Source organism: Didymella exigua (genome assembly GCF_010094145.1).
Source record: "Didymella exigua CBS 183.55 unplaced genomic scaffold M421scaffold_38, whole genome shotgun sequence".
Classification (NCBI taxonomy): domain Eukaryota; kingdom Fungi; phylum Ascomycota; class Dothideomycetes; order Pleosporales; family Didymellaceae; genus Didymella; species Didymella exigua.
In genome coordinates, this window is record NW_022984812.1 from 7010 (window position 1) to 19883 (window position 12874).

Sequence of the window (12874 nt, forward strand, 5' to 3'; positions counted from 1 at the left end):
TGTTATAACTATTAAACTGCACAAGCTAGAGGCTAGAAAAGGTTAAAAAAGGGGGGGTACCTAGCAAGCATACCTATTAATAGGTATACTTTGCTAGGTAGTGTTAATAACTTAGCTAATACTAGGCGGAATAAGCTAATTCTTTTTTCATTAGAAGGCGCAATACTAGGCGCTTCTATCGAATAATAGATTATGTAAGCGTATCTCTGCTAGTTAAGAAGCTATAAGCCAAAACGTAAAAAAGCATACCCTACCCATCCGCCAGCCTACCTAGAGGTGCTCGTCCTGGTTTATCTGGGCCAGCAAGCTCCACACCCTCAATTGAGGTGCTTGATTGTGTGACACACCCCCTAGGCGTTCGCTCATTAGATGAGTGAGCGGCTGAGTATATGATAAGATGATCAGTGGGGTCTAACTAAAAAGTAGGGTTCCTCTCTAAGGTCTAAGTGTCTAAGCCTTATCTTAGAAAAGCTTTTTCCTCTATTACAACTCTAAGGCCTCTTGTATAGTTACTTTCCTAAAGTACTTTAGTTGCGTAGCCTAAAGAGCTTGTGTTAGGTAATTTAAAGGCTTGTTTAACCCTTAGGGTTTACCTAAGCTTGTAGGTTTTTTTACAGACTACTCTTAAGCTAAGTCTCCTCCTAGGATATTATAACATTAACAAGCGTTTAGTTAACTGTCTAGGAGCTTGTTTCTGCTGTTTAGTGAGAGTAATAGGGAACTATTTAGAGGGTAGGTCTAGGCTGGTGAGGTCCTTATATAAAGGAGGGGTTTCGCGCAGCTAGCTTCTCTTTCACCAGCTTGCGAGGTTATATAAACCTACAGGTCCCCTAATGTCAACAACTTCAGCTTCTTTATCCATCATGGCTGTACGTATACTTTGTTTTTGTGTTTTTGAGCGGCTGGTGATCTTTCCTTCGCTTGTTTTGGCTGTAACTGACTTGGAGATAGAGAGAATCAACTACCATGCGCGCCGCGCGCACCGCCGCCGCCACCGCCGCCCGCCGAGCCCGCCACGAGGCAGCCAGGCGCGCGGACACCTTTCAAGAGCTTCTGCTCGCTCCGCGTGCCCGCGCCCGCCCTCGCTCGGTCTCGCCTTTGGGCAGCAGTGGTTTGGCTTCGGCCAAACGAGCTTCCTCTGTGGGAGTGGAGGGCTCCTTTAAGGGTCCTTTCGACCCTCACGCTCCCCTCCCTACCCTCCCCACCACCAGCACCACCACTAGCACCAACCCCGGCGCCACAGCAGTGGGTGGGTCCCCTTCCAGGGTACCACTCGTTAGGGGCACCCGCAGGGTGATCCCCTGTGGGACTTGTGTGGCCGCGCTGCTGACGAGCAGCTCAGCTGATCTTTGTTACGACGTGGAGAACGCTAGCTGACGGGCGAAGAGGTGTTTCTGGTGCTCCCACAGGCACTCCTGCCAGGCTCTGTAAGTCTCTTTAGTTTAGAGCTGTTAAATAGTAGTCTAATTGCTTTATTGTAGCCCCTCTGCCCTTAAGCTAATTAGCTTAGAGCTGGTTAAGGAGCTCGTTCGCTCTAATAGAGTGACAACCCCTGTAAGTCTTACCCTTTAAACCTTTAATTTTGTCTTTAGGTGTTAACAAGCTTCTAGCGGTCGACTGAGCTGCGCGCCGCCTATTAGGTGGTGAAGGGGCTTGTCAAGGATGGCTACTATTCTGCCTAGATAGGTCCTGGAACCCCTGATGGTGGTGTCTGAGTTGGTGCTGGGGGTGTTGTGGTCTGTTTGTGTGGCGCTGAGCTTGTCGGCTGCCAGTAGAGCGCTCGAAAGAGCTGCCTATACCTATTGGGGGGGGGGGGTTTGTCCTCCCCAGTTTTGAAGAAATCAATCGTTTGCTCCTACTTTAACCTGCTCTTTTGTAACTCTGTGAAATATTAATATTCCTAAGGTGAGACTTTAATATCTGCTCTTCCTTAGGACCTGTTGTTATCAGCTCACTGACTAATCACTTGCTCCTTTGGAGTCCTGTTGTATATCAAACAAGTTGAGATGAGCAAGAAAGCGCTCGTGAGCCTGCCTGGGCAGCGCTTTTGTAAGCCCGTTAGCTGGCATCTCACTAGTCTTCATATAGGTGACTGTGAAGGTTCCCTTGGCGTGCTCCTGTTTCAGCCACATATTCTGAATATCCACATGGCGCAGCCTAGTGGTGAGCCGCTCGCTCTCTTCCACTACAAGCCAGATAGTTTGTTAATTATCGCAGAAGATTTCCCAAGCGACCCCTAGGTCAAGGCGCAGCTCGTTAAGGAACCGCTTTAGAGCAGTGCTCTCCTTAACCACATGCTCTAAAGCAAGCAGTTCTGCCTCTGTTGTTAATGTAGTAACTGTTGCTTGCCTGGCTGCTTTCTATATAATAGGACCTCTAAAGAGCTGCACAATATAGCCCTAAGATGATTAATAAGTTTCGCTATCATCAGCGAATAACGCGTCTCCACACATCAACAACTAGCTGCCCTAATAAGCTCTGTACCTTATACCTAGGTGCTTAGTTTAGTACAGGTAGCTAATAACTTAAGCGGCTGCTTTAAAGTAAGCAGCTCTAGGGTTAGTTAGGTGATGTGATAGTTAAGATACTGCATATGCTACATCTAGGCAGATTATAACTACATCGGGAAAAGTTTTTCGAAATCCGGCCCAGACTGGCTGTTGCTGACAGTTGTGGCATAGTCGTGCAACAGCCGTTCAACGGCCCCAACAGCCCCAATTTGCGCCCAACAGCCCTAATTTCGCGCCAACATTGCCAACAGCTAAAATGCTAAGTGCCTATATTTAATAAACTTAAAACAACGTTGCAACATTGTTGCATAGCTACCCTTAGTTCTGCTAGTACTAGTATTAAATATTTAAAAATTGCGAAATTTCATGCACAGATAGAGCGAAATTGTAGCTTCAAAATGAGCGAAAAATTATTGTTGTAGGCCTACTACAACGCGAGTTATAGAGCGTTGAAGGTTTGTTTGTTGAAGGTTTGTGTTTTGAAGTTGCGACAGCACACTATGGCAGCTGCAGCTGCGCCAGCACACAACACATCAGCTGCAGCTGCAACAGCACACGACGTAGCAGCTGCAACAGCACACAACAAAGCACCTGCTAACAAGCACACACTGCGGAACAGGCAGGCCTAGGCGTAGAATTCTTAGTTTACCTACTATTCTTAAATAATATTCTTGTATTTTCTAACATTTAGGCTGCTAGAGCCCTAGCAAAGAATCTTAACTTAGTGTCTTAGTGTTAGATGCTCGTACTGTGAGCCAGAGTATGTGCTTAACGAGATCTTAGGTGGTATAATGATATATTGATGATCGTGGCGATGGTGTTTCTGCCGTGTCGTCGTGCTGGTTGCTACAGGATTGAAGTGGGGGGGAATTAGCGCTGTTCGCGGCCGCCGGTGTGCGGGCCAATCAGGAGTTGCCAGGTCTCGCTTAATCGACCTGGCAACTGCTGATTGGCTGCACGACAGGTCCCTGCTCGATTGCGCAGATCTGACCTCTCGCTGCTTGCTCTTATCTAACACACCCCCTTTAGCTTAGAAACTCTTTAAGCTGACTGTTTATGTGTGTGTGAGGTCCTTAATTTGTTCTTGAATCCTGTCTAGAGGCACGCTGTTTAGCACTTCTGTTAACTCCCTGTTCACTAGACTAAGTTGCTAGAGGAAACCTTCCCACTTGTTCACTGGGAGTACCTTTGTGAGTCTGTCTGCTATCATGCTCGCAGACTGGACGTGTTCTATGATGATCTTTCCAGCGGCCACCTCCTGTCAGAGCTAGTAGTTGTAGATATCTACATGCTGAAGTTTAGTATGTAGTTGCAACACTTCCTTAGTGACTAGTTGAATTGTTTGTTTGTTGTTGCATTGTATTGTAATGGCGTGTACGCCTATATTGACGTGTAGTTCGCGCAAGAGCCTTGAGATAAAAAGTGCTTCTTTTGCAACCTAGGTGAGAGTGAGAAGCTTAGCCTTAGTTGTTAATGTTGTTACTGTGTCCTGCTTGTTTGCTTTCCATGCGATGAGGCTGCCAAAGAGTTTAATTGCGTAGCCTTAGGAGCTCTTTCTGTCTATAGTGTTGTCAGCGAAGGACGCGTCACTTGCTACCTGGAGGCTGATGCCTCCTCCAAGCTGCAGTGATCGCTGTTTAGTGTTGAGTAGATATAGAAGGACCCGGTCTGCAGCATCTTGGTGGCTGATGCCTGGATTGGTGAGGAACCTGGCAAGCCTTGATGTGGCGAACGCAATGTCAGGTCGCGTGGTGACCGCAGCGAACAGCAGTGATCCAATTTTGCGTTGATACTTGTTGATTTCTGCTGGCGCTGCTAGTCCACTCCTTGGCTGTAGTTCAGTTGTTGCTATTGGAGTGTCATGTCGTATAGTTGTGTTCTCAGCAAGGCGACTGATTTTGTCTGAGTACGCTGCCTGAGATAGGTAGATTTTCTTGCTTGCTTGGTCTTATATAATCTCTATGCTGAGGAACCACTGTAGGTCGTGCCCTCCTGTGCAGGTGTACTTACTCTGTACGTGGCTGATTATCTGCATTGCCTCTTGCTCTTTTAATTTATTATACGCGAGGATAATATTGTTAATATAAAAGAAGATAATAATGCCGCCCTTAGTTAGACAGCAGGGTTCGTGAGGCACAGTCTGGAAACCTAGTGCTTTTAGTGTTGCAGTGAAGTTCTTCTGCTAGAGGAGGGGAGAGATGCGCAGCCTGTAAAGTGCCTTGTTTACTTGCAGTATCGTGCTGGGCTTCTGATAGCCTCGTGGCATTCTCATGTAGACCTCTCTGTCCATTGTAGCATGAACAAACGCGTTGGTAACGTCGTATTGTTTGAGCTCCATGTTATAGTGAGCTGCCATAGCCATCATCGTTCGAAAGGATCGGCTGGCAAGCGTGGCTGCGTAGGTGTCTTGTGATGTAATATTGCGTTGTTAATCGCCTCTGACTACTAGTCGCGCCTTGCACTTTAGCAGTTAATAATGTCTATTAAGCTTATAGGTATATACCTACATGCAGTTAAGGATCTGTTGTCCTGTTAGTCTAATTTTCTAAAGTAGTACTTCTAACTATAATTTTATTTCTTAGTAGCTTGTGAGGTGCTCTTGCTTGGCTTCTTGAAAGAGTTTACCTATAGGGTGATCCTTAAGCTTGGTTTGGAACGTGGGCAGAGGTGGAAGTTGACTTTGATAGGGCTTCAAGCCTTTGGCGAGCATTCTTATCATCTTAGCCTTGTCTATGACTTCTCCTCTGTATGTTCTAACACGTCCAGCTTAGGTTCCCGCAAGGAATGATGCTGCCCATGGGACAGTAGTTGAGGACGCTTGTTGCGTCAGAGTTGTTTGATCACTGGCCATAATGCCTGCAAGTAGTGCTGCAGGTGGCGGTGTTGATGGAGGGGTAGGATAGCTATCCTGTATCTTCCGTCCGTGATAGTAGCCTGGCGGGTCTGCTTCGTCTTGTGGTGACGGCTCTGCTAGGGCTTCATCCTTATAAAAGGAATCTGTTTCTAGTTACTAGGTAGGCGTTGGTAGCTTAATAGATCGCACATGTGTTGCTATTTCTTTAAGTGTGTTGTGTATAAGGTTCTCTATAAGGTCCTTAATTCTCCTGTTAAATACTGTGTCTTTATTAAACATAATATCTTAAGTGCTTATTACCTTGCTAAGTAATAGTATCTAGATTTAATAGATGTTTGACAACTAGTAGCCCACTAGATAGCTAATCTAGGCCTTTAGGTCTAGTTGTTGAAGACGTGATTTGCCTCTGTGTGTGTTGTCTGTTATAGCAAACACTTTGCACCTGTATGCTCTTAGGTGCGTAAGGTTAGGTTTTTGCAGTAATGTCACTATTCTGTTGCTAAAGGCAACTTGCGTAAAGAATATTTTGTATAGTGTTTTCCAATAGTTTGCGTAGTTCGGCGTTCGATTGTAGAGGTATACTGCTGCCCTCGTGATTTCTGGCCACAGTTCCCAGGAGAGGTTGGCATCAAGTCGCATTGCGCGAGCTTTCTCCTTGTTCACACCCCCTGAGCGTTCTGCGTTACCGTTCTGTGCTTGTGTGTCTTGCGCTGAAGGCTCCACAATAATTCCTTGTGTTGCCAGCTATTTCAATACGCCTGGTTTGACTGTGGCTATCTCGTTGTCTGCCTTAATAGTCTTGACTAAGATGTTGTAGTGATTTTTCAAGAACAGGATAAACGTTAATAGTGCCTTAATAATTAACTTCGCTGTGCGATAATCTGTGAAGTAGAGGTCCCACTGTAGGCCTGAGAACCTGTTGGTGATGAGCATCTAGCTCTTTTCTTTAGTGACTCCTTGTACTTCGTAGGAGTGGAAGTCAACACTGAGTCTTTCTCTAGGTCCGTCATTGTTGATTCTTGGTGCGTGGCTGATTTGCCATCGCGATTTGGCTATTCCACAAGCGTTGCATTTGACTGTAGTGATGCCTTGGATCCGCACCCCCTGAGTCTGCTGGACGATGTGTTCGATTGCAGCAGGACCAGGGTGACCAAGTCGCTTGTGCCACTGTATTGCTGAGGCCTTCTGTGGTCCTCTCTTAGTGCGTGTGGTGATTTTGTGTGTGTGGTTGGCGGCTAGTGGGGACAGTTTGTACTTAAGCACCCACTGGCCAAGCATTTCTAATACTACTCCAATTACTTGGCCATTTGCTTGTTAGAGAGTTGTTGGGTCTGCTTATGTGTCCTACCACATGCCTCTGTTTTGTAGTAGGCAGAAGGACACTAGGTTGCATAGCAGGTCTGGGCAAATTGCCACGTCCGTGAGGGTGACCTTGGTTGTCCTGGCTCCACTCCTCAGGAGTAGATCAATTGATCCATATCCTCTAACCAGCACCTTGGAATTCCCAGCCCATATGAAGTCTCTGGGCAATGGCTGTCGGAACCCATAGACGCGGTCGGGGTCGTTGGTGATATGACAGGTAGAACCTGAGTCAAGTATGAACGACTTCCGCAGTGGATAGTCAGCAGCGTCCTGTTAGTTCGCTGCGCTAAGCGCTGCTTTGACGTCAGCAATTTCTTAGCCTTCTAGTCAATTGTCTAGGATTTCTAGGGTAGGGGTATGCGAGTGCTTTACCACTAGTGTTCTTGATTAGCTCTTGCTTTGTGCGCGAAGTAGCCCTTAAAAGGTAACATCTTTCTTACACTTAAACTTAATAAGTTCAGAAATAATCTTATTTAGTTTCCACCACTCAGGAGCTCTGTCTTGATTAACATAGTAGCAATCCCGTATAGAGTGGCGTTGTCCACATGCAGGGCATTTTGCTCCCCCAGTGGAAGCAGGCTCTTGATCTAAAGGCCGCTTGAGCGTGGTGGTTTTCCTACCCGCTGTACGTTGATATCAAGGTCTGCCCCAGTTGGATAGCGCGCTTACAGCATGTTGGGCGTCCCCTTCATGGCTCTGGGAGGCTGCACCCCCTTCAGCAAGAAACACTGCATCGTCAGCCACAAAGGCCTTGTGCCGCCCTAATCTAAGGGGATGATTTATCATCATGTGCTCTTAGTAGCGTTTCATCATCTCCTTCCAACTCATACTGGATTCAAAGCGTCTGCTATCTTGAAAGCTTGTAGCCCACATAGGCGCGACCCTGTTCACAGCTGTCAGGAAGTCCTTTGTTATCACATTTAATTGCGATAATTTGGCGACTTTGTACGTCTCTGCTTCTGTAGCTGCCTGGTCATACTCAGCTAGCCAGGTATCCCATTGTGACGTGCTTCTTATTGGCTTGAGTGCTAAGAGGTATCTGTCTTGGGCTTGTTCTTGTTCAATTCGTTCGTTGACCCCAACAGTGAGTTGTAGGTCTGTGATCCACTGTTGCAGTGGTTTCTCAGGAAGACAGCATGTGCGCAGTAGATGTGGCGACACAGTTGACTAGATGAACACAATAATGTGCTGAAGGCTTGCTTCCTCCTTCTCATATTTGTGTTAATTGTTCTTGTATTGTTTAAGGAGTACTTTGTAATACTTAAGGTCTTCCTTAAATGCCTTCTAGCCTGTTGTTAATAGCTTAGTTAGCCTTAATGGTATGTTAGTGTTTGCGGCTGGCGCGTAGTTGGTAATGGTTGGAGCCCTCAGCGAGAGTGGCTTTGATAGTAGTGGTGTAGTTGTCTTTGGGTTGATCTTGTCCCAGATGTTGCGCGACAGGCATCTCGCCTGTAGCTGCGCGAGCCAGCCAGTCCAGTCGGCTTGGTCCCTGAGGACTGTCGTTGGGTCGCGGTACGTTGGTTGCGCCATTTCGGTTGCGGCAGTGAGGTTGCGGCAGTGAGGTTGCAGCAGTTCGGTTGCGGCAGTGAGACTCTTAATTGTCAGATGCTCGTACTGTGAGCCAGAGTATGTGCTTAACAAGATCTTAGGTGGTATAATGATATATTGATGATCGTGGCGATGGTGTTTCTGCCGTGTCGTTGTGCTGGTTGCTACAGGATTGAAGTGGGGGGGAATTAGCGCTGTTCGCGGCCGCCGGTGTGCGGGCCAATCAGGAGTTGCCAGGTCTCGCTTAATCGACCTGGCAACTGCTGATTGGCTGCACGACAGGTCCCTGCTCGATTGCGCAGATCCGACCTCTCGCCGCTCGCTCTTATCTGACACTTAGTAAGGAACATTAAGCTTAAAACCTTCTACGCTTAATAACTATTCTATTAATAGGCCTATAATATTGTTTAATAGCTTATTTTAAAGAGGAGACTTAGTAGTATATTAATATAATAAAAGTATAGTTTATTAAGCAGAGCTACTATTGTAGCAGGATTAGGAGTTGTTGTGGCTATTACAGCTGTTAGGACTGTTAGAGCTGTTAGCTTAAAATTGGCTAGACATTGAATGCACATTGAATAACTATTGTAGGCCTACAAGTCCTACTGTTGCCCACAGTACAATGCCACGATTTCCTAATTTCGACAATGGAAAAACTTTTCCCGATGTACTGTATAAAGAATTAAACCTACCTATTCTTAATAGGCTTTAATTTCCTGTTTTAAAGCTTCTCCTTAGTGCTTAGGAAGCTTGTTAGTTAGGTATAGGATACTTAGAAGTAATCCTTTATCTAAAACTTTAAACTTTGTAGTAAGCTTCTTAATATAAGAGTTGTGATTAAGTAATAGAGTCTAAGTAGCTTAATTCTAGAAAATTCTCACCCCTAAGAACTATTCTACTAGTCTATAAGCTTCTATCTAATATTTAGCTATTAGGGAGCTTATTAGTTCCTCTGCAGCTGCTTAATCTTTGTAGTAATAGGCAAGGAGGATATTGTCTACATAGAATAGTAAAACTATCCTTCGCTCCTAATTAAAGAAGAGACATAGCTCTTCTTTTAAGGCCTTTAAACTAAGCTCCTAAAGTGTAGTAGAAAGCTCTTTATACTATAGAACTAGTAAATCCCTAAGTCTGTATAGAGCTTGTAGTAGGAGTATAACCTAATTAGGCTTCCAGAACCTATCAGGAAGCTCACAGAGCACCTGAGGCTAGTTTCTGCAGCTCGCATTTAGGAACGCACCTGTTATATTAAACTAAAATAGTTCTAAATTAAACTAGGCTACTATAGCAACTATAGTGCAGAAAGACTAAGCAGCAAGTGTTGTAGCGTAGGTTAACTTAATTAAATCCTTAGTTTAGAGGTCCCTATACATGCAAATCCTTGCCTTGCACTTAATAAAGTATCTATCTTTGTTAAACTTATATGTAAATACCTATTTAAGTGGCAGAGGCCTGCCTTAGGAGCTTATTCTGTCAATTTCCACCTAAGTGTTCTTCTCTATTAGCATTGCTATCTCTTTTATACAGGCTTGGCGAAACAGAGCGCCTAGTGGGTGATAGGCCAGCTCTTTCTATTTGTTTAGAGGCAGAGGAAGCTAGTCTCTGTGTATCTGTTGCTTGTTTTAAGTGATTAACTTCTTATTTTTAAGAACTAAGGCAGCTATTACTGCGTGTATAGTAATAAGGTCTCTGCCTTTGTTACTATACTTGTTAGTGTGTTTAAATAGAGGTTAGAGCATCTATAAATATGCTGCTAATTAAATAGAGCTAATTACAGTGTACAGTCCTGCTCTGTTGTTGTCTCTATCTTCATCTGCGAGCTCATCGCGCTGTCGTTCACGCAACCAGCGGCTCAATCGGGTAGCCGGGCCTACATTCCTCCAAGTGTACGCGCGTTTCGCTCTTGGCTCACCTGCTCCTGTCGGCCTCTGAGAGGGTATGAGGACGATTAGAGAGACAGGTCTAATAATTAGATTATCGCGATCCTAGTTGCCTGCTAAGGGGCTCCCTTCTTCTACAGTAGAGTGCACTTCCTGTGAGTTTTCTTTAGTTAGGTTCTCCCCTTAGGGAGCTACCTAAACTTCCTCTAGCTGCTCTAGTTCTAGTATTAGATTAGGTAAGAGGAGACCTAAAGCTTGTTGTCCTACGCGAATCTCCATCAGCTTGCTAGCTAAGCTTGCTGATCGCGTAGCCTCTGCCTTAGGAGCTTGCTTATTACTAGACTAGCCTTCTAGCAATTAAGTTTGTTCCTAAGGTTCACCCCTAAGATATTGTTTAGCAGACAGGTTAAGCAATAGATCTTCTCCCTCACTAATAGGGAGCTTAATTGCTTCTCCTGCATTAAATATCTTGCTAGGTTTATAAAGTATTTCAACAACAGCAATTGCCTCTAGCTCTAGGATAGCTTTAGACTTATCCTTGCTATAAAAGAGCTCTTTGTTAAAGGTTATATTACGTGTTGTGATGACCTAGTTAAGTTAGGGTATCTATATTTAGTATATATTAGAGGCTTTATAGCCTACTAGGTAACTAATATGTCCCCTTGGAGTGACTTTGAAGCCTCTCCTGTTTTGTCCAGCTGCTCGCTCCCTGTTCAGAGGATAAGCGCGGCAGCCATATGCGTATATCCCGCTCTAATCAGGTCTTAGATCAGCTGTGAGTGCCCTCACCTGCTCAGGTTGATACTAGCGGAAGTATTGGGTAAACCAGTGATCGAGCTGCTTGTTTGGGCTTCGCAGCTTGTTTGAGTGCGACGGACTTATATTATAGAGCCAAGTCGCTGCTATTACTACCTCTGGCTAGAGCTTCTCAGGTAGGTTTGCTCCGCTCCTCATCTTAATAGACTTAGTGATTATTTCTTGACCAGCTCGTTCAGCAGCTCCATTCAGCTCGTGGGTGTATGGAGGAATCTGTTCTATATCAATGCCTGTTTCAAGCGCCCAGCGTTGATATGCCAAGCTCCCTCTCTATGGCAGTGTGGCAGTGTTGTTATCTTGACTAATCTTGCAGATTTGGAGCTTGTACTGTGTAGTTACCTAGCTTAAGAAGTTTGTAAGGACGCGCAGAATCTTAACTAGAGACTTTCCTTGCAATGTGTACGCAAAGAGCTTCCTACTATAGTACTCCTTAATTAAAAGTATCTACAATTCACTGCCTCTGCCAAGGGGCATATTAAATAGATCCTATCTAATTCTCCAGAACGGTCGAGCAGGCTTCTCACAAGGCCTGCGTGATACTACTTGTTTGGCGTGAGTCGTAGAGCAGACCTCACAGTCTTTTCGGAGCGTCCCACTTATCCGCACGCCGCGCGCTCGTTGAACCAGAGCTCGTAGAGCTTCTGGACCCAGGTGGCCAGCTCGAGCGTGCCAGAGCTGTTCAGACGAGCTGCGTGGGTAGGTGTTATATAATCAATTTGAGGTTACCGCGTTTAGTAGGCTTAGAGGATAGTAGAATAGCTTGTATTCAAAGAAAGTAAGGTTGTAAGCACACGTGAGGTTGGCACACACAATGCTCTGATTTAAAGCCTTAATATATCCTACACAGAGCGTGCTGTTAAGACCTAGGTACTATACTCCTTTGTCCTGCAATTAAGCTTCTAAGATAATATTAACATAGAAACCTTTAACTATAACTACATTGCAAAGGAGCAGGTCCTCTATATTTAGGCCGCGCTTTCTATAGAGGGCGTTTTTAAACAAACAATCACCTCGTCCTATAACAGGGAACGCCTAGGTGCCTGCCTCTACAGAGTCAGTGGACGTTAATAGGCAGAAGGTACTAGGGACAAGCTGATTAGCGCTGTTCACTAGGTGCGTAGCAGCTCTATTGTCAAGAATTGTACTCTCTAATAGAGGATGGGCGTCAAAGTCTATAAGGTTATACACCCTAGGTTGCTTATCCTCTAAGAGGTTTATTATCTTTAGGTTAATTAGAGCTGCCTGTATATTTCCTAGGAACTTAGCTTTAGGCGTTTAGTTAGTTAATTTAGCAGCTAGGGCGTTAGTAATTGTCTTTAGAGCGTTTAAGTACTAGCCTAGCTGCTTAATTATCCTCTTAATATCCTTATAATAGTTAGTTCTAAGCCTCTAAAGTATCTGCTAACAGCACTTATCTGTTAGAGTGTAAGGAGGGGTAGACAAGCCTCTAACTGCTGTCTAGAGAGCTTAACAGTTAGTTAGTTTCTACTTATAGGTGCAAGTTTTATCCTTATTACAGGGGCACTTATATCTCTCTATATTTTTAGAGCTGTTAGAGTTACCCTAAGGAGCGCTTTAAGCATTAGAGTAGTTGCTAAATATTACAAATACTCCTAGGTTATCCTTCCCTATTCTTATAGTATGCTTATGCATTAGTCTACTAAAGACCCTACTTACTTAGTCTAAAGTAAGCGTTTTAAGCCCTAGGATAGTGTCCTAGATAATCCTTTAGTGCATAGTATAAGCCTACTCTAGGGCAATTTAGTAGCTTAAGGCATCTAAGAAATCTTAAACAGCAAGCTCCCTATTAACCTCTGCAAGATTGTAGGCCTTAGCACTTATATAGAGGTATGACTACTTCTAGTACTAGTCATGAGGAGCAGCTTGTCCTTGTTTAGCCGCTC

General features: G+C 44.8%; 1 protein-coding gene across 1 annotated transcript; it reads left to right on the plus strand.

Annotated features, from left to right (window-relative positions):
- Window positions 1-731: 731 nt before the first annotated feature.
- Window positions 732-1430, plus strand: M421DRAFT_278337 (uncharacterized protein). Its single transcript, XM_033588875.1, has 2 exons — window positions 732-869; window positions 952-1430. The coding sequence occupies exons 1-2, from the start codon at window positions 834-836 to the stop codon at window positions 1375-1377; spliced, it is 462 nt and encodes a 153-aa protein (XP_033444666.1). The 5' UTR covers window positions 732-833; the 3' UTR covers window positions 1378-1430.
- The last annotated feature ends 11444 nt before the right edge of the window (window positions 1431-12874 follow it).